Source organism: Rhododendron vialii, chromosome 5a (assembly GCF_030253575.1).
Source record: "Rhododendron vialii isolate Sample 1 chromosome 5a, ASM3025357v1".
Lineage (NCBI taxonomy): Eukaryota > Viridiplantae > Streptophyta > Magnoliopsida > Ericales > Ericaceae > Rhododendron > Rhododendron vialii.
In genome coordinates, this window is record NC_080561.1 from 12,870,814 (window position 1) to 12,898,773 (window position 27,960).

At 36.2% G+C, this 27,960-nt stretch overlaps 1 protein-coding gene across 3 annotated transcripts in view; it reads right to left on the reverse strand.

Annotated features, from left to right (window-relative positions):
- Positions 1 to 19,030, reverse strand: part of LOC131328057 (MADS-box transcription factor ANR1-like) — a 95,125-nt gene extending 76,095 nt beyond the window's left edge. The window contains exons 1-8 of one of the 3 annotated variants that reach the window (XM_058361194.1): positions 18,804 to 19,030; positions 12,978 to 13,056; positions 9,545 to 9,606; positions 8,439 to 8,538; positions 8,299 to 8,340; positions 8,146 to 8,229; positions 7,861 to 8,012; positions 7,517 to 7,759 (exon numbers count right to left, since the gene is read on the reverse strand). In XM_058361194.1, coding sequence (XP_058217177.1) covers positions 7,735 to 7,759; positions 7,861 to 8,012; positions 8,146 to 8,229; positions 8,299 to 8,340; positions 8,439 to 8,538; positions 9,545 to 9,606; positions 12,978 to 13,056; positions 18,804 to 18,985 — 726 coding nt within the window. In that variant the 5' untranslated portion in view covers positions 18,986 to 19,030 and the 3' untranslated portion in view covers positions 7,517 to 7,734. Of the gene's footprint in view, positions 1 to 7,516; positions 7,760 to 7,860; positions 8,013 to 8,145; positions 8,230 to 8,298; positions 8,341 to 8,429; positions 8,539 to 9,544; positions 9,607 to 12,977; positions 13,057 to 18,803 lie in introns of those variants that run through there. The other 2 variants (XM_058361195.1, XM_058361196.1) reach the window with 2 other exon arrangements.
- Between the last annotated feature and the right edge of the window lie 8,930 nt (positions 19,031 to 27,960).

Here is a 27,960-nt window from a genome sequence, read left to right on the forward strand (position 1 = left end):
CCTGTTTATCCCTCCAACATCACCATCTTTCCATCATCTATCTCTCTCTCCCTTCCTCTGTCACGGCTCCTCCATCTTTTCCACATCGGTTTTGTAAAATATAGACTACAACTTCTCATTTTCAGATAGTTGGTCTATTGAGAATGATGTTCCTAGTGGGGAGAACGTCTCCCACAATTTTCGCGATTATGCACCTAAATTCACAACTGATGAGGTTAGTTATTACCGTTGTTCTTATGCATATTAGTTATTTAATTTAAAAATACAGAAATTATGATAAGACTAGATCATGTTGTACTTAAACATATTCTTTTTCTTGTTTATAGATTTTTCAAAGTAGAGATGACATGATAGCTTGGGTGTGGAGAGTCGATAGGAAAAATGGTATTGTTGTTGTCATTAAAAAATCTGCTAGTTTAATTGGTGGCAAGTTGCCAAAGTGCATTCTTAGTTGTGAAAGAAGTGGAAAGTACAGATCGGCATAAAATGTAGTTGAAGGGCAATCCTTGTAAAACAATACTGGGACAAAAAAATGCGAGTGCCCATTTGAGTTGCGAGGTATGCCAATACCTCCAGCAGGTGCCATGTGGGGTGTAAAAGTTGAACGTGGTCTCTATAACCATGAAACAACAGAATATTTTGATAGGCATGAGTACCCGTCAAGGCTAACACTAGAGGAGAAAGAAAATGTGCGCGACATGGCGAACAACACCGCGCCTCGTGAAATTCTTAGTGTTTTGAAGAAAAGGAACCCATTAAACACTACAAGTACCTAGAGCATTTACAACCTCAAATATATAGATAACATAGCTGAACGGGGTGGTCTAAGTCCTACTCAGTTTGTCTTAAATCAACTAATAGAGAAAAGATACCTTCATGCATATCTTACAAATCTACACACTAACGAAATCACAGATATTGTTTGTGTTCATCCTCAAAGCCTAGAGTTATCTGTGAACTTTTCATCCGTATTGGTTATCGATGCTACATACAAGACCAACGAGTACCGGTTACCACTATTGGAGGTTGTGGGTATGACATCCACAATGTGCACTTACTCTCTCATGTTTGCACATCTTACAAATGAGAGGGTAAAGAACCTGACATGGGCCTTGAGTGCCTTAAAGAAATGGATGCTTGGAAGGGGGCATTGTTGCCATCGGTGTTTGTTACAGATCGGAATTTGGAGCTTCTTAGAACCATTGAAGCATGTTTCCCCTCGGTACGTCACATTCTTTGCATTTGGCACATCAACCAGTGCATAATAAAGCATTGTAGAGGGGTTCTTGATCTGTTGTTTAACAACTTTAACATGTCATGACACTCGCTTATTAATTCAACGATCGAAGCGTCTTTCAATCAGAAGTGGAATGCCATGTGCGATGACTATAAACAACACCCGCAGCTCTTACAATACCTTCTCAATACATGGTTATGGCCACACAAAGAAAGGTTTGTGATAGCATGGACAAATACGTGTATACACCTCGGAAGCAATTCAAGCTAGAGGTATAGTCACTTTATGCATTGTTGCCTTTGCTATTTAAATTATGTACATTATTCTACTACACTAAAGAATATTTTTGTAACTTTCGTATTGAAATACAGTTCATTATTATATTACAGGGCAGAGTCTACACACGCGAGGCTGAAGCTATATTTGAGGGGTACCATGTCTCCTTACAAAAAGCTTTAGGGATAATGACAAGATGTTGGAAAATCAGTTTGGAGAGATTCGGAGGTCATTTCAGAGATCTATCAACATCCTACGCCATTGGCAAATACATGACGAACTTGTTTAACAAGTAAGAACTCGCATTTCATTAGAGGCAATGGAGCTCATCAATGTTCAGCTACAATGCGCTGAAGATGCATCGATCCTACCTCCAATTCAGTTTGTGCGACTGTATAATAAAAATTACACACGGATTGCCATGCTGACATGATCTTGCATATTATCGGTGGTATTCCATGCCAATTTTGATTCAGAGTATCCACGATTATTGGACTAGGTTGTCCATGCGCGTGCCCATTGTGAATGATGAGGGAGAACGACCGAATAGAACATATGAAGTTATGGACAGATTACGTGGGATGGATCGATCTACGCGAGAGCACATGATAGAAAAGATTATTAATATGATGGATCTATCTCAGAGCACAGTTCGAGGCCCAACATATAACACGGCTCATAGAGGTCGACCTACTAGTAGAGAAGAGCAAAGTGGACGACGCATTCCTTCCTTTACAGAAGCATCCACTTTGTCATATAGGGTCGAATCTAGGAGACGTGGGAGGGGCACGGGAGTTCGCAAAACTCAAGCGAATCATGCTCAATTTTCAATTCCACCCATTCCTACTGACTACGTTTAGCATTTACCTCGGGCTTATTAGCATTACATTTCTCACATTAATGACGTTCAAGGTGACGGTCATTGTGGATTCAGGGCGATAGCCACTCATATAGAATATACTGAAGATCGTTAGGCTCAAGTTCGAATAGATCTCATTGATGAGATTAAACAAAATAAGGATCTATACGATGAGCTATATCCAAAAAGGGTTGGGCAAACCACCTAATACAGTCTTTAAATTGCTTTGAAGATTCGGCACTAGAGGAGCATTGGATGGACGCTATGAGTTTGAGAGTTGTCATCGCTTCGGCGTACAACCTTGTTCTGCATACATTTGATGAGCATCCTTCAAGTTGTTTTACTCACTTTCCATTGAGATCCCCTCCAATTCCAGTCCAAGAGCGCATTGAAATAGCTATTACCCGTATTAAGAGTAATCTTTGTGCAATTTTTCTTTCAGCCTCATTACCTTATACCACCTTTCCCAATACGGTGGTGGAACAATGCATCAAACCAAGCTAAAAGATGGGCTGCTCGTTATGCAACACGAATTAGTTTGTGGAAAAAAATAATGGATACAAGACCAAGAGGGGCAGGAGCAAAATTTGATGGAAACATTGATTTGAAATTGAATTTTCATGTATTTTCACTCTTCGACGAAATTAGTACAAGTTATGTTTTAATTATTCATTTATTAATTAAAATTAGTACAAGTTATGTTAGTATAAGTTATGTCTTAATTATTCATTTATTAATTAAAATTATAGTAAGAAGTCTTTTAAAAGTAAAAAAAAAAAACTAGTAAAAGTAAAACAAAAAAACTAGTAAAAGTAAAATTAAAAAAAAAACTCAAACAGTAATTAAAGTCTTGTAAAAGCAAACAAAAAAAACTAGTAGAAGTTAAAAAAAAAAACAGTAATTAAAGTCTTTTAAAAGTAAAAAAAAAAAAAAACTAGTAAAAGTTAAAAAAATAAAAAATAAAACCTAAAACGGAGGGGGAGGAGGGGCAGGGGTAAAGGTGGTCGGGCCTGGCGGGGGGGGGGGGGGGGGGGGGGTTGGGGGTTGCGAAAGAGCCTGTCCTAAGGACCTGGTCACTCCCTATCTCAAACTTTCTCCCAATCTTAACCTATGTGACATGTTTTCTATCCCGGAGATGCCTTATAGGCATCCCGGGTTTTCAACAGAAAAAGGGATCCACTCACTACTTTCTCCTCGCTTAAGAAAGAAAAGTTGCCCCTTACGTCTAAGTCTTTCTCCACCCTGAAATGCCTTATAGGTGTCCTGGGTCTTCAACAGAAAGGGTTCCTCATTACTCGAGAAAGAAAAGTTGTCCCTTTCATCTCAACCTCTCCCAGTAGCCCATCGAGGATTCGGTCGACCAAATCCTATATTCACTACAAGAAATCAGGTAAAAGGTGATGAAAAATGGTGACGAAATTGATTTTCGTTGCAAATAGTACACATTGGTGACGGAAAATTAATTTCGCCGCCACAATTAGCGACGAAAATAATTTCGTTGTCTTTTTAATGAAATTGGCGACGAAATTACAATTTTGCATCCTTTGGTAACCAAATTGGCGACGAAATTATTTTTCGTCGCCAATTTTGTTACAGGAAATTAATTTTTTTTTGCCAATGTGTACTATTTGCGACATTATTAACTTACCATGTCATGAATTCATATAATTTATGACCGCAAAATTTATTGAAGGGTTGCATATAAAAAATTAATATATGTTAAGAGACATAGTTACCCAACGAAACGAATATAAAAAAAAACAAAAGAAACATAGTACTCAACTTTTAACGGGTCAGTTTTTTCTCATTTTTCCAAACCCAAGTGCGAATATAGATGAATTTTTGATTATTTAGTCAAAAATAGTTTATTGTAAGTTAATTTTTTTGTTTAATGTGTATTTTTTTTCCTAACGTGTATTGCACCAATACTAATTTCATACCAGCAAGATAATGAGATTTAATAATAATTTTATGTTTTAAAGTTAATTAAAAACATAACAAATAAAAGAATAATAGATTTCCTCTTAGTTATCAAATTTGATAGTAAAGAAATCAAAAAATACTAAAAATAAATATTGAACATATGTTATATATTAGATATTCTCAATATATTTAGAAAATTATGTCCAGTGCAGTTAGAAAATTATGTCCAGTGCAGTTAGTCAAATGTGCCGTGTATGGTAGTGGTTAGTCGAAAGGCCCAGGTTTCAAAACCCAGGAGACGCAAGAAGTGGAATATTTTCCCATACAAAAACGGAATTAGCGACGAATTTTTTTGGTCACCAAAAGGAATAATCGGCGACAAATTTATTTTTTTCTTCATCAAGCTCTTTCGTGACCAACCTTTGCCGACAAATTTGGGCAACAAATTTTTTCGTCTTCAATTTATTTTGCAACGAAATCTAACCTTTGACGACGAAAAATTCATCGCTAATTTATTTAGCGACAAAATCTAACCATTGACGACGAAAATTTTTCGTCACCAATTACATGCTTTCTTGTACTGATTAGTCCTCTTTCAATTTTAGCCTTAATAATATTAAACACGGACTACGGCCCGAACTACATCCGACCTGATTTCCCTTCCTCCCAAGGATAGGTAGGCAGCCCGACATGAGCTTGATCGACTCTTTTCCAAACTTTTTTACCAAATAAATGTTTTAAGTCAACGAGCAGATTCCGTACTTCAACATAGCCTCGCGGGCACCTTTTTACTGTGTTACCCGCCTCCCAGGATTTGCAAGCGTGTGCAAATCTGGGTGGACAGTCTGCATGTTCTAGCATATTAATTAAGATAAAAACTCTTTTATTTTGCCGGTCATAGATTACGGTGCAATTTAAGTCACTAGTCAACAAAATTTTTAGGGACCATTCAACCGATATGTGCTTTCAAATCCTAAACATAGGTCCCCCGTGGGATCCCACATACATTCGTGTGCAAATCTGGAAGATTCTAGCAGGTCCCCCGTGGGACCCCACATACATTCGTGAGCAAATCTAAGAGATCTGGGAGATTCTAGCAGGTCCCCCTGGGACCCCACATACATTCGTGTGCAAATCTGGAAGATTCTAACAAAGTTATAAACTCTTTAATTTTGCCGTCATAGAATACGGTGCGAATTGATTCACTATTCAATATATCAATTCATAACCAAAACCAAAAGGACAATATATCACTATAGCAAAACTTCATGATATATCAATAAAAATTCAATATATCATTTATTCTCGTTGAACAATCAAGCCCCTAAATTGACAGTGTAGTAGTTGACTTTCTTGAGGGGTGTTTTCGATAGGCAATAACTTAAAGATCACTTGTTATTGTTGAAAAATGTCAAGTTATTTTCACTAACCAATAAGTTGTTGAAAAATTTTAAGTTTGCATGTTGAGAGAGAGAGAGAGAGAGAGAGTTGTTGAAAAATGGTCAAGTTTTTACTAACAATAATTTTTTGGTTGACTTTATTCAATTTTTTTTCAGGTGTATTAATTTTGCGCCAAACTTTTATATATTATTAAGGATTTGTCTCGATGAGAAGATTCGGAAAAATAAAAAAATTATGATTTTTATACAAGTAATTTTTTTTTTCATAGGCAATAAGATTTTATTAGAAACTCGACTAAGGGTACATCGAGACGAGACCAAATACTAGCCACAGAGGATAAAGCATAGCAAAAGGACACGGAAAGAAAAGAAAATTACATCCAATGGGAACATTGAATGAGCCCATAACCATTACAGCCACAGCTTTCTACATAAATGGACACATTTAGCCACTCCTCCAGATACATATCAACAGCAATTGAATTAAGTCTTGGCAGCACTTGAGTAACTCCATTCGCAGCATATGACAGAGAGCGGACATTATCATTGCAGAGCCTGAGAACTAGCAGAATGCAATAACTGTAGCCAAAACAGGGACTTCTAGCCTTTTAGCCCTCCAAGATTGGGAGTTGGAAAGCGGCATCAAAGAAGATACATCAAAATTGCTGAACGTACGTCCAGCAAACACAGCAGAGAAGATTTCACTTTTAGCACAACTTCAGCATTTTCATTCATTTCAAACCCTCTCAGCCCTCCCAAGGTAGGAGTTGGAAAGAGGGCACAATATTTCCAAGAAAAAGAAAAAGACTGAAAAGCTGTTATTTATTTTTTTATTTTTCTTGGATTTTGAAATCACCATGTCATTGCTGGGATTGTACAATTTGTAGAAGATGAAAAGAATCAGTAGTTCGAAGTGGCAATAACATTGAAATATAGGAGTAAAGAAACCTGAGCTGGTTTGTCTTTGCGCATTTGCAGAGCACTCCAACATTTTCCATGACAATACTAAAAACATGCAGTGTCTAGTATAAGAAATTTGGGAAAAGCCAAGGAAGAACATTGGTTGATGTGATGGGGAAATACATGATTTCCTTAAAATTAAATGGTGGAAAATGATGGCCTTCAGCGAGCTAATGAGTTCTAAAAGAAACTAACGCAAGGAAATGTCTCTTTGCGTTAGTAATTTGGAGAAAGATTTGTGGAGTTGACTTGAGCATCTACTTCAAAAAAGATTTGCTTTAGTAATCTGGATGCACAAGTTATGTATACGCTTTTTTATCATGTAGTTCTTACCCACATGCAAAGTTTGATTTTTGGAAATCCATTATTGAAATTGAGGATGATTCCTTCTCATAGGAATTCTCTTTTTCATTTGGCAACCTGCTTTTTATTTTTATTTTTTATTTTTGACAAAAGTGAAAAGTTGTATTGATGTAATCCTACAACGCTTATAAGACGGAATTCACTACAAATATCTAGGACAAAGTTAAACTAATTGTCTAAGATACAAAACTAGAAAAGTACAAGGCAGTTGATGTCATCCACCCAAACCCAAGCATTGCCTAACGCATATTCTGCTGAAATTTTATATTTCCTAGCAGTCAGGTATCATTCCTAATGAATTCGCTTTAAATTTTATATTTCCTAGCAGTCATGAATCTCTTTCCGACTCTAACCCACAATAACTTTGAGCTTCCTCAACCAAACTAAACACAAGTACACTACAACCTGTTATCCGTTTCAAGAATGATATAAACTGTAGACAACTAAAATAACACCTTAGGCTTGTTACCAAAAAAAAAAAAAACTATTCGGACGTACATGGTTTATTTTTTTATTGCGTAAATGAACGTGGAAAGTTTGCTTCGGTCTATCGTCTACGATTACTTAAGATTGGTTCAATCGATCCCGTCACACCAAATTAATCTAATGGCCGCTGTGCTTAACATTCGTCTTGCGGTTCTTCAAACTCCCTCTGGTAGTAGCCTTCTGTAACAACTGCGAGCAATAATTTAGTCGATGGACATTCTTCCGCGCTGTCAACTGGCATTGCTAATGCACAGCCTGGTATGAATTTCAAGGATACAATGTTGATATATCATTTTGTAATGAACAAGATTTGGAAATTGTTAGGGAGGCAAATGATTTTTAGCTGTGACTATTACCCGAGTTTCAACGCTTTTCCTGGTGCTTCGTTCTTCTGAGGCTTTAGTTGGCTTAGTTGGAGACTGATGGGTGCATTCATGTCGTATCTGAGTCGTCCATATGAAACCTGGGAACCTCTGCTGGCTTCACTAACAAACTCTGCTCGATAAACCTGGGAAACAAATTTTGCTTAGAATTGGAAAGAGAACAATGTCTAAATATTCTCTGTCGAAGATGATGATAGCTAGGTAAATATGTTTTCTCATGCCATTCGTACATAGTGCGAATTGTTTCGGTCCATCTACCTTTTTGTGAAGTCCTGTATTTTCTCGACGGATTTGGTTTGCCTTCTTGTACAGTTCTATGTTTTGTTGATGAGAGAGACTTTCCTGTAATCAAATAATCGGGAAACCAACTTAGTTGTATAAACTCTAACAGGAACTTAGAATTTTGGATACCTTCCGGTTTAGTGCTTGTATTTCCGCTGATAAAATTTGGTCCTGCAGGAACCGATAATTGTCGTAAAAATGTGCATACACTTTATTTTGAGGGAGCATTTTGAGATGCAAACCATTTTGGTGGCCAAGCATCAAATTACCTTTTTCACACGGATAGTTTTCAAACTCATTTCGAATTGATTTTCTAGATTTTGTAGATCTTTGATGCTCAAACCAGAAAGTTCTTCTCCCAAAAGCTTCCTGCAATTATTTCAGTGGCAATTAACTAGTATTATTCTTGAGGGGATTTTCTATTTTATTTCCACCGACCATTAAAATTCGAGAAAAACCTCCCAAGGAGTGTGATCAAGTGGTTGTGAGAAAGTAATAAGCGTCCGCCCATGAGGTCACAGGTTTCATTTTCACGGAGGTCAAACATAGCAAACCTTGGGGCCACTGGTGGGGTTATGCCCGGTCATTACTTTTAGGAAACCAGAATTAGTCGAGGTGCGCATAAGCAGACATTCAGTTATTAAAAAAAGAATGTACCGCCAAAGTCAAACTTTGGCCTCAACTTACTTAGGTTTGAAAAAAAATAGAGAGCCTCTGCTATATTCACCTCATTTTGCACCTCCAACTGACCTATTGGAAGTGTCCCCTCTGTTTTTTTTTTGTTTCCCCTTTGCCATTTGGTCTCCTGCTCTTTTTTTGGGTGGGACCTATGTGGCCTCCTTTTTCGATGTACCCTTGTCGAGCTCAATAAAAATTTTTCTTTTGCCGAGCAAGAAAAAAAAAAAAAAAACCAATTTTCAAATCATAACGAGATTTTATTTTTTTATTTGTTATGATATTATATAAAATACATTGTTATCATGCATGCGTAATTTTTCGAATTAACTACGTCAAGTGGAATATTTCATCACTTTTTTAGCTTATTGCAAGAATATTTTGTTTCTAATTCAAATGATGTATGACAGTTTTAAAAAAAGAAGTCAAAATAGACATATGAGTTCGGCTTATTAAGGGTAGCTCTGCTCGTTAAGGCTCGAGCTCGAGTTTTTAGTTCATTTAGTAAACGAACCGAGCTCGAACTTGACAAAACTCGGGTTAGCTCGTTTACAGCCCAGTATTGTGTGGAGATATGAAGTAATTAAGCATAGCTTACGCAGTGATGTTCATCGTCATATATATAGACTGAGAGTGGAATTCACATATATTAGTTGTGAGGATTTATCGATATTCTTGATGCATCATATATCGATCTCACCTGTGACTCTCTTGCAAGTGCTGGAGCTGTATCCTCAAACTTGCGACTTCCCTTTCCCAAAACTACCAAAGACATAAAGGAAAAACTAGTTATCTCCAATATAATTGAAAATGCAAGGCCGACATTATTAAACTTCAAGTAAAAGACTTTAGAGTTTCTATGTTTTTTTCTGGGGTTCCAAAGTGTGTTCAAGAGGATTTGTGGCATATCCTTCCTATTCCTGTGGCATCTCTTCCGGTTAAATACCTTGGGGTTCTCCTTATTTCTACCAGATTACGGGCTCAGATTGTATTATTCTTAAGGAGAAGATTTTGAGCAGAGTTCAAGGGTGGTCTAACAAGGATCTGTCTTATGGGGGCAGGGCTCAGTTGATTCAATCAGGTTTGTTTAGTATTCAAGATTACTAGAGCTCCATTTTTATCATTCCTGGAAAAGTGATTAAGGAAATCGAGCAAACCTTATTGGCTTTCTTATGGTCTAGCATTGAACTCAAATCCTCTTCTGCTAAAATCAAGTGGGACTTTGTGTGCAACCCTAAGGAAGAAGGTGGTCTAGGATTTAGAAGGATAAAGGAATGGAACAAAGCTACCATGCTTAGGCATTTGTGAGCCCTTTGCAAAAAGGTTGACCTTCTTTGGGTAAAATGGGTCCACATCTACATTATTAAAGGATAGTGTTTATGGTCCATGGATATCCTTAGTGATGCCTCCTGGACTATTAGGAAGGTGTTTGGCCTTAGAAGCATTGGACAACCTTTAATCCAGTATAAGGTTGGTAATGGTCATGGAATCTTTTTATGGCCGGCTTGACAATTGACACTCTTTTGGTCCTTTATTCAACAGATTTGGTGAAAGTGTTGTCTTCAATCTTGGCAGATCTTTGCATTCTAAAGTGTCCTCTGTCATTTGTAATGGGAACTAGAGATGGCTAAGGCAGCCGAACAGGGTCACTCAAACTATCATATCTCAGACTCCCCCCACTTTCAAGCCAGTTTGTGGAGAGGACGACTCAATTGTTTGGCTACCTCACCCAACTGGGTATTCTGTTCACTCGGCTTGGGAAGCTATTAGGAATAAACTTCCTATACAGCAGTGGCATAAGGTTGTTTGGTTCTGCAGGAATGTTCCTCGTCGTTGGGCCTTTATTTTATGGTTGGCTATCTAGAATAAACTGAGTACCAAAGACAGATTGTTCAAATGGGGCATGACTGTGGAAGTGGACTGTGTTTCTATGATAATGGTGAGGAGTCTCACCATCATCTCTTCTTCCAATGCCCTGTGTCTTCTGTAGTTTTGCATGCTGTTTAGTGTAGATCTTCTTCTGGTCAAGTGTCCCATTTATTAACTGATGTGATTTCTTGGTACCTTCAGAATGCCCAAGGTAGTAGCTTTTGTAGTGTGGTTTTGAAGATGGCTCTGGCTGCCACAATGTACAGCTTTGGTTGGAGAGAAACAAAAGAGTCTTTTAGCATAAAGCCTTTCCCCAAGACCAGTTGATCCTCCACACCATTAATTCTATAAGAGACTCACTTAGCTCTAAGAGGGGTGTGCAGCCCACTCAGGAAAATAGGAGGTTATGTGATAGTTGGCAGCTTTCTGGAAGTGTGTTTGGCCCAGCTAGGTGTTAGGTTTGTAATTGCTTTGCCTCTTGCCTCTGTATAGGTTTTGCTTTTCTGGTATAGTGCTGCAATGAGTTGTTTTTGCTTTCTGTTGTAAGCAAATGTGTAGCAGGGGTATGCCCCGTAAATTTTTGTATGTGCGGTTTGTGCTTTTAATGAAAGGAAGTACTTATCCAAAAAAAAAAAAGACTTTAAAGCAAAAATAGCTCAGATTTAATGTAGGACCCCTTGCAAAGCGGGTGTGGAGTGGTTGATCGAGCCGTTTACCTCGGCAATCGATGGCTCGGATCTTAACTAAACAATGGACGGTTCAGATTTGTATAAGCTCAAATCAAGTGTTACTACACTGCATATTGACCAATCAGTAAGCTCACGCATTAATTTGCTCAATGTGAATTCTTTTAGCAATCAGTTATTTTCTTCCATCCTTTCTTTGCTATATTCTAGTATTAATCAGAATGATAGTTCGCATGTCCTTAATATTTGGATGTTACTTTATCATTTTGAATCTTAGTGGAAATAATCTCGTTGTGGATGGAGTTGACATTTTCATTAATACAATTGTGTTATGGCCAGTTGTGTACATATCTGGAGAGTCAATGGTGCGAATTGGAAGAATTACTACTTCCATACCATATATACGAGGATGTACAATGTAGTCATTTTATCAAGCCAAGCTATGGTTCTTTAGTTTTATTTTTTCGCGGTTTAATTTACACGATATTTTTTTCCTGCAAATGAAGATCGACGTCTCATTGACATTGCATAATACGCAGTACACGCATGGGCCTTACAAATCATGTGGGGCTCGAGTCTTGCTTCATGCCCGCTAGAACGGCCTGCATCTCATCCGTAATCTGAAACCTAATTAACCTTGGTGCATGTTTATTAGATTCTTGAAGTCAGTTCATAACTGTTTGTAGTTCGTCTGTAATGCAGGCCGGGGAACATAGTTTTAAATCGCAGTATCGGTCGCCGTCGCGGTGTCGGTCGCGGTATATCGGTATCGGGACATATCGGTGATACGTCGCGGGAATCGGGTGTCGCGGTCGTGAATTTTTAAAAATCATCAGCAACATGTATAAAACTTGAAAAATATACTTTTGCCCTAAACATTGGCTTAAATTATCACATTTTAATTAATTTAAGACATGTAATAGCCCATTCTCTTCATGTGAAACATCCGATAATTTATCAAAACTCGCAAGTCAATAAGATTTTACAAATATGAGAAAAATGCAACATTATAAGTTTTGATATAATTGACATAAATAGCAAAAATAAGATGAAGACATTAAAATAAACACACCATAGAGGTTTTACATTACATAATCGCTAGCCACAACTAGTTTCAAGCTCATAGCTTTTAAGTCAAACATAATTTTGCTAATACAACTTCAATGCCAGAATGAATGACGTGGAGGTACCGATACGTACATGCATGACGTGGAAGCAAATATATACATATGTGTGGAAGGAGCTCTGTTTTTTGATTTTTTCTGTTTTTTTTTTTTTTAGCTCTGTTTTTTGGTTTTTTCTGTTTTTTTTTTTTTCCAGAACCGATACATATCGGCCGTACCGGTCCAAAAATCGGTTACAGACCGATACGTATCGGGAACCGGCCGATACGCCTGTGAATTTCAATCTCACCGATATATCGGCCTATATCCGAACCGGGAGTCGAAAATTCCGGTACGAACCGGCCGATACGTACCGTATCGGCCGATATTTAAAACTATGCCGGGGAAGCAAAAAATCGCTCATGCATGCACAAAAAGTTGAGGAAAATTGAGGAAGGTGGTTGTTTAAAAGTACCTTGGCTTCCGAGGGAGGATTCAACAGCTGATGATGTTCCTCTTTCACGTTGTTGTATCTCTCGATTACAGATTTCATGCTGGTGCAAAAGTTAAGACAATATGAGAAACATCTCATCTTTGTTCTTCGTCACATGTGGGTGATACGAATTTCATATGGGTGGCCCATAAATAGCATGATCAATGACAGATGATTTTAGTACCATTGCTCAGCAGTAAACTAAATCAAAGGGTTCATTTGGAAGATCAATCTTTAGAGCTTATTTGTTGAGCGAATGAGATACGGAATTATAAATTGAAGAGGGCTAATTAGATACAAGTGGTGAGTCCAACCTCAAGTGTGTTCAAGTTGCAGGTGTATCGATATATATGGCATTTTAACTAAGGGGGTTGTAACACAATATCAATAATATAACCAATTCCATATGCATGTTAAGGGAAAACCAAGGACATCGATCTGGACATAAAATCAATCAATATCTTTTCTTTTTTTTTTGAACGGCAATAAAATCAATCAATATCACTCTGCTATGGCTGTAGATATGGCCTGGACTCTGCAGACTTCAAAAATCAAGCTGTGTTTGTCCATGGTACTGGACACTTACATGCCGATGGATTTGAGGATCTGTGAGTAAAATGAATAAATGATCGATGATGCTTCTATGGCAAAATCAGTTTCAATTCCAAATCTACAGCCATATAGTATAATATGATCAGAGTACTGATGTTGATTCATCTTAACTGTTTTACTTTTCCCTATGTGCACACGGATTTAATGTCATTTCTTTTTTAGTAGTATGTCTTTTGCTCATTTTTAATTAAACTCTTTAGTTCAACCAGATACTTATTAGATGCCTAGCTTCCATATGTATTCTTCTACTAAGGGCGTCTGCATATATGCGAAATGCAGACTTCTGTTACCAGCCGTTGGATTGTGTTTTCAATGGTCCAGATCTGTAGACGATCTATTCGCTAGAATAGTATCTATTTTCTCGAATAGATCATCCGCAGATCCGGACCATTGAAAACACAATCCAACGGCTAGTAACAGAAGTCCACATTTACAACTCTAAGGGCTCCTTAGAGGAACCAGATTGTGTGTATATTTTAAACAAACTGAACGGCTCCGATCATCTGCGTGAAACTCCGATTAGTGTACGTTGTGTTAAAATTTGTGTCAACCTTTGTGTGAGAAGAACCGGCTCTATATAGCCAGTTCCACAAAACATAAGATTTACAATTAAGTGACAAACATGATCACATGGCGTTAATATATACTTGATCTCCCTTTAGTCCAATCTAGTATAAGCTCCAGGAGCAGAGCCATGCAAGATAGAAAATGAGGTCAGTCGACCAATGGATATATGCAATTTTAGCAAAAAGTATATATATCTGGTAGATGTATATATAGTACAATATTTATCCAACTAAAATACCTAATTAAATTGTCCCAAATTTAAGCACCACAATTTTCGTCCCCACTTTAATCCTAAAAGGTCACAATTTCACATTTTCTTGCATGTTGTTTTTAGGTTTTTGACCCAAATAGTAAAAAATATTGATGCAGTATTTTCATTGGAATTTATAAATGATCCATGCACAGCCATTTCAAATTAATACTGTCCTTTGCTTGAAGGAGGGGTAATATATCTAGCTAGCTACCTAGCGATCTGATCAACACCAGAGAAGATTTCTATGTCAATTTTTCCTTTCATCTCTCCGGCCGGCTAGCGATGCACGTACGAAGAGGTGATTATAATAACAATAGTTGAATTAGTTTAAGGTGCGTGAAGCCATAATAATATATAATAGCATCGATGCGAAAGATAAAAAAAATAAACTAATTAATCACTCGCACCTATTAAAACTTTTTGTTTCTCTTTAATTTCACTTGTAGAGCGATGACTTCTTAAACTAATTACTCAAAAGATGAAAAGAAAAACTAAGTCAAAAGGTATTGTGCAGGTATATGTTGTCCCCATCGTTGAGAGTTACTCACGTAGTGTGGGGCTCAAAAATAATACATATATCTTCCAATTGTCCTTTCAGTTTAGCTAATAGACAATAAAGCTATGGGTAAATATCAGTTTGTATATACCATGTATATATGAGTTTTGTGAGGCTCATTTTGGATTTCACAAAGATAATTCGAATCGTTCATTATTTTTAAAATATTTTTTATGGAGCCTTGTAAAAAATTAGCTCAACTTGATATCAGTAAAGAATTTTTCTTAATTTATGGGGGCGCAACTACTTAACTGCTTTGCTACTACAAATTCAGAAAAATCCTTAGCGATATCGAATTAAGCTGATTTTTTACAGGGCTCTATATAAAATTGTATTAAAATAATGAGCAGTTTAAATCATCTTTGTGGGACCCGAGGTGGGCCCCACAAAACCCATATGTACATTACATATGTACACATAGCAGCACTCACTAATAGAAAAGAGACGATGAAGTTTTTTTTTTTTTTTTTGTAGGATTCAAGTCAAAGATGAAAATTAAGAATAAAATAAATTCTATATATAGTTATATACGTAGGTTTTAACGTAAATATATACACCACAACCTCATACCATGCCATTTTAGGCATTCATGTCATATATAGACCTCTGATTATTCTGAAGCATAGATCTCAATGTCTCAGCTAAACCTACCCCGGGTGATGTTAGATCAAAACATTTTCTGAGAAGATTAATTATTCAAAAGCAATTTCAAATTTAATAATAACTGAAAAATAATTACCTATTGTCACGAATTTTTACGTATGTTGTGATTCAGTAGTGACTCCACTATATATAATATATAATGATGTAAAGGATCTAGGGTTACCTCCACGAGAGAGAGAGTTACACTACAAGAAAAATTCAATTGGGTGACGAATGAAAATCGTCACAAATTGCATGTTTTTTGTCACAAATAATATAGGTGACGAAAAAAATTTGTCGACTAAAGGTTGTCAAGGATTCCTACCTGGTGACGAAATCTATTTTTCGTCACCTATAGTGCCTTTTGATGACGAAATATTTCGTCACCAAAAAGTGAATAATTTGTGACAAAATTTTTTTCCTCACTTATTGTGCTTTTTGACGACGAAAAAATTCGTCACCGATGGGTCACATTGGTGACGAAATTTTTTGTCACTAATATAAGAAATCGGTGACAAAATTTTTCGTTGCGAAAGATGTTTTCATATGGGAAAAGAAATCCATCTTTCTTGCTCCTGCTGGGTTTCGAACCCGAGTCCCTTGAGTTTTTCGCGCAAGTTCCAACCAACTGCACTACACACACTTTTCAGTAAATAGTTGAAATATCTAATATATAACACATATGTTTAACATGAAAATATATTTTAAATGTAATTTGGGACCTTTAAATATTAAAATTAGCAATTTTGATAAACATGAAAGTTGTAGGCAATTGAGTTATTGTTCAAACTCAATTTGAATTATCTCAATCGGAGATTTTAGTAAAGAGTTATGTCCGAAATACATTTAGTGACAAAGCGTAATTCATAAATTTCGTAACGAAAGGTATCCATTTGACAACGAAATATATTTTTTGTCACTGAAAGCGTTAAAATGGTGACGAAAAATAATTTCGTCACCAAAGTTAAGCATTTGGTGACGAAAAAAATATTTCGTTACTAAATTGCTCACATTTGGCGACGAAATATATTTTTTGTCACCAAATGATTATCTTTGGCGACGAAAAATAATTTTGTCACCTTTTTTAAGCTTTCGGCGACGAAAAATGTATTTTATCGCCAAATGGGTACCTTTAGTGACGAAAATATTTTTTTCGTCACTAAACAGACATAATTGGTGATGAAATTATTTCGTCACGAAAGTTATTAAAATAGTGACGAATTTATTTTTTCGTCGCCAAATATACTCATTTAGTGACAAAATTAAATTTCGTCGCCACTTTTTCGTCACTAATTTTTATTTTTCTTGTAGTGTTATTCCAACAACTCACGAATGTCCTTTGGATTAGGGGGAAAATATATACAACCAAAAATGAAAACAAAAATGGTTATAACAAAACATTTTGTGAGAAAATTTTAACTGTTTTTCATTACAGGATTTTTTTGTGACGGCATTCACAAGAGTGTATATATATACCTAAATAAATCTTACATATTTGAAATATGACAACTTTCTCAATTAAGAATAACTTATGGAAAAAGAAGAATAAACTTGAAATTCAACTTATAGATAGGGAAACTATTTTCCAGAAAAAAAAAATATTTGGCGGCAAAAAAGAAGATTCATTAAAAGTTCACGTTTTCTGAAAAAGTTCAAGTTTTCTTGTGATTTTCTTAAGGAAATAAAAGAAGAATATATGATATGCATTAGAGCATCTCCACTCCTTCACAAAATTTAGACTCAAACTCAAATTTGAGTAAAAATCATCCAAAATCCACCTCCACTCTCCGTACTAAAACTTATATCGAATTTAAGTTTTATGCAAATATATGTTTCACCAAATTACGTGAGACTCAAACATTATATCAAATTTCTCACGGGAAAAAAAAGAAAAGAATATATGATATGCATTAGAGCATCTCTCCTTCATGAAATTTTAACTCAAACTCAAATTTGAATAAAAATCATCCAAAACCCACCTCCACTCCTTACTGAAACTTGGAGTACTAAATTTGAGTTTTACGCAAATGTTTCACGTACCAAATTAGGTGAGACTCAAACATTACATAAAATTTCTCACGGGAAAAAAAAAGAAAAGAATATATGATATGCATTAGAGCACCTCTCCTGCACAAAATTTAAACTCAAACTCAAATTTGAAAAAATCATCCAAAACCCACCTCCACTCCTTACTGAAACTTATACTAAATTTGAGTTTTACACAAATGTTTCACCAAATTAGGTAAGACTCAAATACTATATCAAATTTCTCACGGCTACTTTGTGGGGGTGGTGTTTGTCACCGGCTGGAGTTCGTCGTCGTCGTCGTCATCATCATCTTCGGGACCCGTTTGCACCGGAGAAGGAGTTGGTTCATCGTCAACACCCCAAACTCATTTTTTTAGTGACGAGGCACGTTGTCGTTTTACTTCTTTAGATGGGCTCAGTTTACTCCACAAACATAGCTTCTGCTACAACCTAGCTTATCCGAAGATGACGACGACGATATAGCTAACCCGGAGATGAGGATGACGGTCATATTGCCGCTTTGAGTGGTGCAAAACCTAGATCACGCAGGAAAATAGTATTTGTAAATTTGTTTCAAGCAAATTTTGAGTAAAAATGGGGTTACCATTGGATTGAGCGTTTACTCAATTTTTTACTTGGTAAAGGGTGGAGCTGCTCTAAGTTACATGATTCTTTAATTCCTTGCACTTTCTCACATTCTCTTTCTAACCAAACGCACAAAAATGCTAAAAAATTTCTCTTGCCATCATTTATATCATTCTCAGTCTTTCTAATTAAACGCTTCCTCCTTTCTTCTCCTGGCAGTACCTCTTGATAAAAATCTTTTTATTCTAAAGCATATATATATATCTATATATATATATATATATATATATATATATATATATATATATATATATATAGAGAGAGAGAGAGAGAGAGAGAGAGAGATGCATAGACATCTCAAATATCCTTAGCTAACGCTAGGCATATCATGAACATTTGCTAAACTACAATTGATCTCTCTATCCAAGATCAGATGCAAAAGTTAATCCTATAATTATTTCAAATACACGGAGGATTATAAACATTCGAATTCATGAGTTTCCACATAAATTATAATTAAGTTGATGTATAATTAGAGAGAAATCAAGGAATTAATCTTAATTACCTGGTGCTTGCAAAGTCAGATAGCTTTTCCGTGCTCGAAAAAATAATTAGCCCAACTTCAGCATCACAAAGTACTGATAGCTCCTTCGCCTTCTTGAGCAATCCGCTTCTTCGCTTGGAGAAAGTCACCTGCCTGCTTGTTGAGTTATCGATCCTTTTAATCACGACCTTCCCTCTCCCCATCTCTTCTTATTTGACGTTTTTTCTAGGGTTTTTCTTGCCTATAGCTCTCGTGGATCAAACAGTAAAGAATATCAACAAAAAAAAAAAAAAATTACAAGATACCCAAAAAGGTTCTTGAGAGTAATAAGAAAAACTAATCAATTGATATAATCAGCTAAAAATAGAAAGGTGGGAAATCTAAGTAGAAATTCCAACAACATGTACGAAATTAGAAAAATGAAGAGAAGACAAGAAAAGAATAGGGAACTCACAGAGGTTACTACTTTGAGCTGTTATGAAGGTCTAGAGAGAGAGAGATGAAAGAGAAGGGTGCTTCGGAGAAATGTTTATGAAGGCAATGGAATATGCTTTATAAGGAAAGCAGAAAGTGGTTTCCGGAGAGTTAAAAACCATTTAGAAAGTTTAAAACCCCCATCTCCCTATGGGAGTTTTCATTAAAGATAGCCTTCTATTTGGGGAGGCTTTAGATTAGTGCTTTTTGAACATATTTCGGGCTATTATATTCTTTATATTTGTTATGACGCCGCTATGGACCTTGCTTTTTTTTTTGCTCGGCAAACGAACGATTTTATATATCTCGAAGGGGTACATCGAGGACAAAATATCTTTGCTTAAGGAGCCAAAGACAACCAGCACAACCATAAGAAAAAACAAATCTTCCAACAAAATGTTGAAAGACGCCCATACGGATTATGTTACAATTTTACTTTCCGAATACCATCTAAAAACACCTTAAAATCCTCCACAGAGTACACTTTGATATCGAATTTTGCCTTCATCCACATCGCGACCCTTGTTTTGATTAGGTCCCCCACCTCCCAAGCCTGAGTTGATGCATTATTAAAAACGTAATCATTTCGAACCAACCATAACGACCACAAAGTAGCAAAGAAACAAGCTTCCCATATGTGTCTTTCCAGATTGTCGAACCCAAGACTGAACCACCAATTAGCTAAGTCTAGAACCGTATAAGGGCACACCCATTTGACATCCCACCATTTCATAATTACTGACCATACAGCCCAAGAGAATCTGCAGTGGAGAAACAAATGTTGGTGTGATTCAATGTATTCGGCACAGAGAGGGCAGAGAGCTTGGTGGACTTCATGTAACAAATTTCTACTTAGAAGCAAATAGCGGGTTGCCACTTTCTCCTTTATAGCTAGCCACGCAAAAATTTCCACCTTCGGGGGACTTAGATTCTTCCAAGTTAATTGAATTTCCGACATACCTAAAAAAAAGAAGAGAAAGTTTAAAACCACAGCATATGCACACACACCATAAGCTGTGATGGAACCAGAAATAATTTGTATTAGTGGGGCATATATTAGTAAACTTCACTTATGTGTATGTTTACAATTACTCAATAATACATTTTTTCCCATATATGGGCTTTTCTTATACTACCTCTGTCCCAAGATGATAGTCTGGTTCACAAAACGAAGACTTAAAAATCATGCAGTTTTTTGAAGAAAAATTTAAACTTTTTTTGACAATTTACTACATTTCATTGAGTTCTTTAAATTAATGAAAAAAGTTTGAATTTTCTTCAAAAAATCTATTGTTTTTAATTCCTCATTTTGTGAATTGAACGATCATTTTGGGGCGGATGGAGAAATTAAGAGAAAGGAATATGTTTATACAAAAAGATTGTGGCAAAATCTAGCACTCTAAAAAATAGATGTAACGATCCGGATTTTCGCCCTATTTTTTCGAATTAAGAAATTATTTTTAATCAAATAGTCTATAGTAATCGATTAATTATTTAAAAGTGTAATTAGATTAAACTAGAACTTAGATTAATTTTTGGTGATTAAAATTAGTTTAGCTCATACAGTATTAATTAGCTTGTAACTATATTTGTGTGTCTATATATCTATATATAGATACTAATACCCATCCCCCAATTTATGGGATTATGCCCCTATCCCCTCTCCCTTTATCTCTTCCGATTCTATCTATCTTACTTCCCTTCCACATTCCATCACCTTCACCCTTATCATCTCACTCTCCCACCTTCCTCCACTACTCCCCCTTTATTTCTCTACGTCCACAACAAAAACCAAACACATTTTCTTTTACATTTAATTCGGCAGAGAGAAGAGAGGAAAACAACTTCATCCCATGCACTCACATCATCAAATCTTTAATCCCAATCTCCATTCTTGTCCATATCATGTACTTCTATTCATGGCCTGTTTCCTCCTTGTTGATGTCGTTTTTAGGCCTGAGTTTCTTCACGAATGTTGTAGAGAGCATCGAGAGTTTCGATTTCAATCCAAGAATCACCTAAAAAGAGTCAAAAATTGATAGAGTTATCGCCATTCAAAGTTTGGTAAAATTCTCGGATTCTGTTTTCCAGGCAGATTCGCCGAATCTTCTAAACGTTCATTTTGCTCCTACTTAGAGTGGTTTTCGGGCTTAGACTTTTTCACAAAAGTTGTAAAGCGTTTCAAGATCTTTGCGTTAGACTCAAGAATCATCGAAAACGGCAGATGTTTGGTCAAGTTATTCCAGCCCTAAGTTGCTGCTAGGATGCCGATCCTTCGCCGCCAAATGAAAATTCACCGGATTCCACCGAATCGTTTTGTCTAGATTAAAGGTAGAATAATCGCTCCCTTGTTTTCTCCTAAGTATATTTAGATTCTATATGTTGATTTTGACAAGTTATAATATGGAGGAAAATATACCCACGCATCAAAATCACATGATCCAAAAGTGCTTTGTTTTCTGGAAATGGAAAACCACCTGTTACTGTAGCATGCACGATTTCCTGTTAAAATGATGTTCTGAATTTGCGATTTGCCCCCTGTGTCTACCTTTGTTCTACAATTTGATCCTAAACTATGTGTTTAACGCATTTTACCAATTTATTAATGATTAGGATTAATCTATTTCTCGTTAATGTTAAAATAATCGTACTGTGTATACGTAGACATGAACCAAACTTTTCTATAAGTAAATTTTGTCCAAGTTAAAAAAAAATAACGGGTAATATACTCCATTAACAAAAGAAAAACTTTATAAGTAATAATCCTAGTGTTTAATAAGAATAACTACAGTAGCAAAATAAATCACTTTTACATATTTGAAGTTAGAAAACGAGGATTTCATTAATTGATACAAAGTTGGTAGCTTATACTTACAATTACAATAGTTACTCTAATAAAATTTATAAATGAACATACTTGTTCAACAAAACTTAATAATCCAAAAGGCTTTGGCCCATTCCAAATTTCTTGCGTGTTTGATTATTCACACACATCAATTGTTATATTGTTATCACATTGAAACATATTGTGTGATGAATTGAGCTATTGTTGACTGTATCATGATGTACGTGCTAGAATAGACTTAGGTTTGTTGGGTGGTTACGAGTAGTGACTCACGTAGACGATATTAAGTAAATGGAAAATGGTAAAATTGATTGAGGATGTTGGGTGCCGGTAAAGGACCCTGGTACGGTAAAGTACCTTTAGTTGAGTTGGGGAACGGTAAAGGACCCCGAGTACGGTAAAGTACTCAAAGTGTGTGGAGGACGGTAAAGGACTCCGGGTACAGTATTTGAGATACGGTAAAGGATCCTAAATACGATACAGTACCCAGTGTGTGTGTGTGTGTGTGGAGGACGGTAAAGGACTCCGGGTACAGTATTTTGGGAAACGGTAAAGGATCATTGAATACGGTATAGTACCCATTGAGTAGATTAGGGGTATGGTAAAGTACCCAGTGTGTAGAGTTGGGAGACGGTAAAAGATCCTCACAATGAGATAATGCGACCTCTAATGCTGAGTTGTCATGGTGAGTTGTTCCTTTATTATGGTTGTAAGCGAATCCAGATTGGATACATAATTTAGCAGTATTCGCTTAGAACCCTGGTGCAGGACAAATAAAGGGAGAGTTATTCCATGGGACGGTCAAAGTTGGTGGATGTGGGAGGAAAGGATCTCGTGGAGAGAATCTTTAGATTTCATGTAAGTTAATAGATAGTAAAGAAAAAGACGATGTGCTATTATTTTATTCCATCTGTATATTATCAATTATTATATTGTTGAACTGCTAATTGTAGAGTAAGGGTTGGTAGGGTTAGGATTATTCTACTGGGTGAATTATCACTCATTGATATGTTTGTATATTGGTAAATCGGTTGCTTTGGCGATCAATTTGCCAGAGGGCGCAGGATATCAGGAAACCGAAGAGCAGGATCCTCTACAAGTTGATCAGTACCAGGGTGAGGACCTCCCAGCTGAAGAAGGGGAGTTTGTCGAGTTTTGGATGTCTTACCCTTAGAAGCTCTGTTAGTTTCAAATACTGTTATTTGAATTTCCAAAAATATTATCACATTAGTCAAATTTTGTTTTATTTTTGGGGTTGTAAGACAATTAAGAAATTTTGACTTTAGTATTTGAGATTTTCGCTGCTAAACTCTGTTTAATAAAATTTCATTTCTTAAATCGATCTTATGAATTATTAAATCCATTAAAACGGATTTAATTAACGTGTCCGAAAATCGGGACGTTACAATAGACCTAAGAAATATCCATTCACAAGGAATTTAAAGTAATTTTGTTGGACCACTCTAGCTAGCTCATAAATTTATTGGATACAATTTAAATAAATATTATGTAATTTTACAAAATCAAGTGGGCCCCGTGCCCCATGGTACATAGGTGCGCCTCTGATTGTAAGCACACATTCGCACATATTCCTGCACACATGCAATATATTTAGACAAAAATTTGCTAACTACCATAGGCCCGTCTTTGATTGTAAGCACACATTTGCACATGTTCATGCACGCATTCACTTTAGACAAAAATTCGCAAACGTGTGCAGGCCTGCACAAACCTGGGTGTGAAGTCTGTAACAAAGTTTATCTTCTTGTTTTTTGTTGTCATAGAAGACGTCGTACGTAGCGATTTGGGTCACCATTACAACAATTTATTAGAGGCCATTCAACAAATTTTTTGTGCTTTCAAATCTGAACAGATCGAGTTGTTTATTCTAACTGAAAGGGATGACACCAAAGTAAAAATCCACACGCACATATATACGCACGCACCAAAAGGGAAAAAAAAATATTAAGGACCACGACATGCATGATACAAAACACCTTTTGGCATAGATTGTTTTACACAGATAACGCACACATTTTTTTGAAGCCCATCTTAGGCCCCACAAAGATTATCCGAACTGTTCATCTTTCATAAAATATTTTTCTGAAGATTCCTTAAAAAAATCGGCTCCAACTGATATCGGTAAGGACTTTTTCAAAATCGTAGGGCAAGCCATTTTGTTTCGCCTTCCGATTTCTATGAAAGCTCTTACCGACATCAGTTCGAGCTGATTTTTTACAGAAACCCTAAAAAATATCTTAAGAAATATTTGCGGTTCAGATCATCTTTTTGAAATTTGAGATGGGCACCATAAAATTAATGTGCATGATATGTGTAAAAAAAAAAAAGTGCATGTAGCACAACTCTACATGATACACCCCTGTTTAGGAGTGTATGACATGCATGTACCCCTTGAAGAATCACCTTTATGCCCATATATCTTTATAAAAACATTTGCATAATTTAAAACAAAAATTAGGTCTCACATTCGACTAACTTTTAGGCCCACATAATTTTATTATGAGTTTATGTGCAGCTGTTGTCGATGTGTACAACGAATATACTTACAAGGAGCTAGACATCGGGTGGCAGAGCCTGGTTGGGTTGCGAGATGTATGCTGCTAAAGTCTCTCAGGGCATTTTTGAGATCGGCGACATACGACAGGCTCACAGCGTTCCTCTCGGCTGAAGCAGTGGCATTTCGGATTCAATCAGGTGTAGGGCTCTAGTTGGCAGATGGTTGTGGGATTGTTTTTGGGTTTTGTTGGTCTTTAACAGATTGGGTCTTGGGTAGCTGTGAATATTAAGTAATTTTCATTTTCATTTGCCTTTATCTTTTTAGTCTTTGTAATTTTCAAATTCGAAGATTAATAAAAAAAAAATTGCTGATCAAAAAATGAAAAAGGAAGATATAAGTGCTGCATACCATATGTACACACTCAATTAAATTTTATGTACTATAGCACTTTCTATCTGTAAGTATTTACATATGTAGACATAACTTAGGTGTCTGCGTCAACTTATGCGCAATTTGACTAATCTCACCTTCTGCTAGCGGAGTAGTATTTTTTAGTCATACCAGAGCATCATTACTTGTTTAATGCACAAGTTGTAGTATTTCTTTTTATGTTCCTTGGATGTTGCGCCTCTCTCCACATCCTAAGTTACCAAAAAAAAAAAAAAATGGTTCAAATATAGGAAGCGAGGACTGTGCTGTGCAGTGTGTTGTGCACCATTTGGACCATCCGTCTCGGTAATCAACGGTCCTGATTAAAATGAAATTTTCTTGGAGAAGAGTTAAACTCTTCCACGGAAAAGTTTTTTAAAATCTAAACCATTCATAACACTTTTAGACGGTTGAGATCGCACAGCACCGTGTTGTGCACTAGGTGCGCAGCACGGCCCCCCTTCCTGAAATATAACAAAATCTGCAAGTACGAGGTTTCTTTTCTATTTATATTTCTTGATTACTTTTTTTTATTTATTTGCAAGTGGGCTGTGGTGATGAGCTGTGGTAGTTATTTTAATTATAAGCAATATACTTCTTCGTCACTTAAATACTATTGTTTGACATTATTATTGCCGTTCGAGGAAGGGAAATACCCCTTAATCAATTCGAATTTTCCAAATTTGTTCTCCCTTAGAGTGGAAATTATGGGATGTTTTAGCACCATACACATGCATCTTTTTTGAGTCCACTAGTGAATATATGAACCTTAATTACAGGCATGCATGCAGGGCCGGCTTTACTAGGATTTGTTGAAGTACTGCTTTACCAAATTTGTTCAAGTGAACCTTCTGAGTTCAACAAAAAAAACATGTTTTTTTAAAACCAATTTTGACGTTTTGGAAAGAGTCTTATTTACCCGCATGGTTTGAGGCTTATTCAAAATTTGCCTTCTTAATGTGACCACATATCCATTATTGAAAAAGAATCATTCTTTACTATTTATTATCTATTTGTTTTTTAAATAGCATTCTATGTTAAAATCGCAGTTAAATATTATTCGAAATCGAATAAACATTACTATAAATATAAAAAAAGGAATATGTTATGTGATATGTGATTTTTTCTATTAATTGGTCAAGATCGAGGAAAGAATACACCTAATAAAAATTTTCAAATTACCCTCCATTAACAGATTTACCCTTCGTTGAAAGATTTAATCTTGGTTAGAAATTGAACTCGGAAAATTAATAAGAAAGACTAATTAATTGATAATCAGCTAAAAATACAAAGGTGGGAAATCGAGGTAGAAATCAATAATAGTATGTATGAAATCAGAAAAATGAGGAGATTGAAGACAAGAAATGAATAAAGGAGACTCACGGAGGTTACTAATTTGAGCACTAATGAGAGAGAGCGGGGGGGGGGCTGGGGGGGGGGGGGGGGGATGTGGGGCTGGTGTTGCTTTTGGAGAACTGCTTATGAAGGCAATACTATATGCTTTAAAGTTGTTTAATTTGGTTTCCAGGGAGTAAAAAGTCTAAAACCACACGTGATTGCCTATGCACACGCCGCAAGCAGTGGCGGTCCTGAAAATTACATTACTGAGGGTGAAAAATAGTAAACTTAACCATATGTTTACAATTCCTTACAACAATACATTTAATCCCATTAAAATAATGTGTTTGAGACTATATATGTAATTTTAACTTATAATTAAGATAAATGAATTTGTTTGCACAAATCAATTGTGTAAAAAACTAGCAGTCTACAAAATAGAACCAACAAGTATCCAAAAAAAGGGAATTTAGACTACTATTGGAACACTATCATAAATTTATTAGTTATAATTGTAATGTCCAATAGTATTAGTGTAATTCTACAAAATCAATGGAGGCTCGTGTCCCAATGGAATCCCACATAGGTCCGCCCTGCTATAAGCACATGTTCCCGCACCCATGCACTCACTTGAGATTCCAATCTACACACGTGTACGTGCAAGCGTGAGCAAATCTGGGTATAAAGTCTGTTTACTTCTAGCAAAGTTAAAAACTCTTTTATTTTGTTGTTAAAAAGTACGGTGCGATTTGGGCCACTATTCAATATTTTGTAGGGACCATTCAACCACGCAATTATGTGCCTTCAAATCTAAACATAGGTCAGTCCCCCTGCTTGGAACCCACATATGTCTGCCCCATACTATAAGCACACATTTTCACACGTTCCCAATCGCATGCACTTACTTTAGACACAAATTCGCACACTTGCGTATCTGCAAGCGTGTGCAAATCTAGTTGCAAAGTTTGTGTGGTTCTAGCAAAATTAAGAAGTCTTTATTTTGCCGTCATAGAGTACGGTGTGATTTGAATCACTATTCAACAATCTTTAGAGACCATTCAAAGTTCTTTCAAATCTCAACATAGGTCCCTTGTGGGACTCCACATTGGTCCGCTTTGACTTTAAGTACACATTTGCACACGTTCTCGCACGCTTGCACTCACTCTAAACACGCACTCCCACACTTTTTTTTTTGAACGGCAACTCTATAATTCCCACATGTGTGTCCTTCTGTTACGCTGTCTGAAACGGACCGCAGGCTCTAAAAACAACAAAACTCAAACTTTTAAATAGCTCTCATAAGCATTGTCAAACTAAAAATTCTAAAGCACAAACTACCGTCCTAACTACGTCCAACCTGATTCCCTCCATTCCCAGGAAGACGTAAGCGCCTACTACGGGCCTGGTCACTCCCTTTCCCAAACTTTCTTCCAATTTTACCCCACAACATATGTGACTCGTTCTCTATCCCAGGAAAGGCCTTACAGGCATCTCGGTTTTTCAAAAGAAAAGGGCTTCACTTTCTACTTTCTCAATATAGCAAAACTTCAATATATAAATAAAAATTCAATATA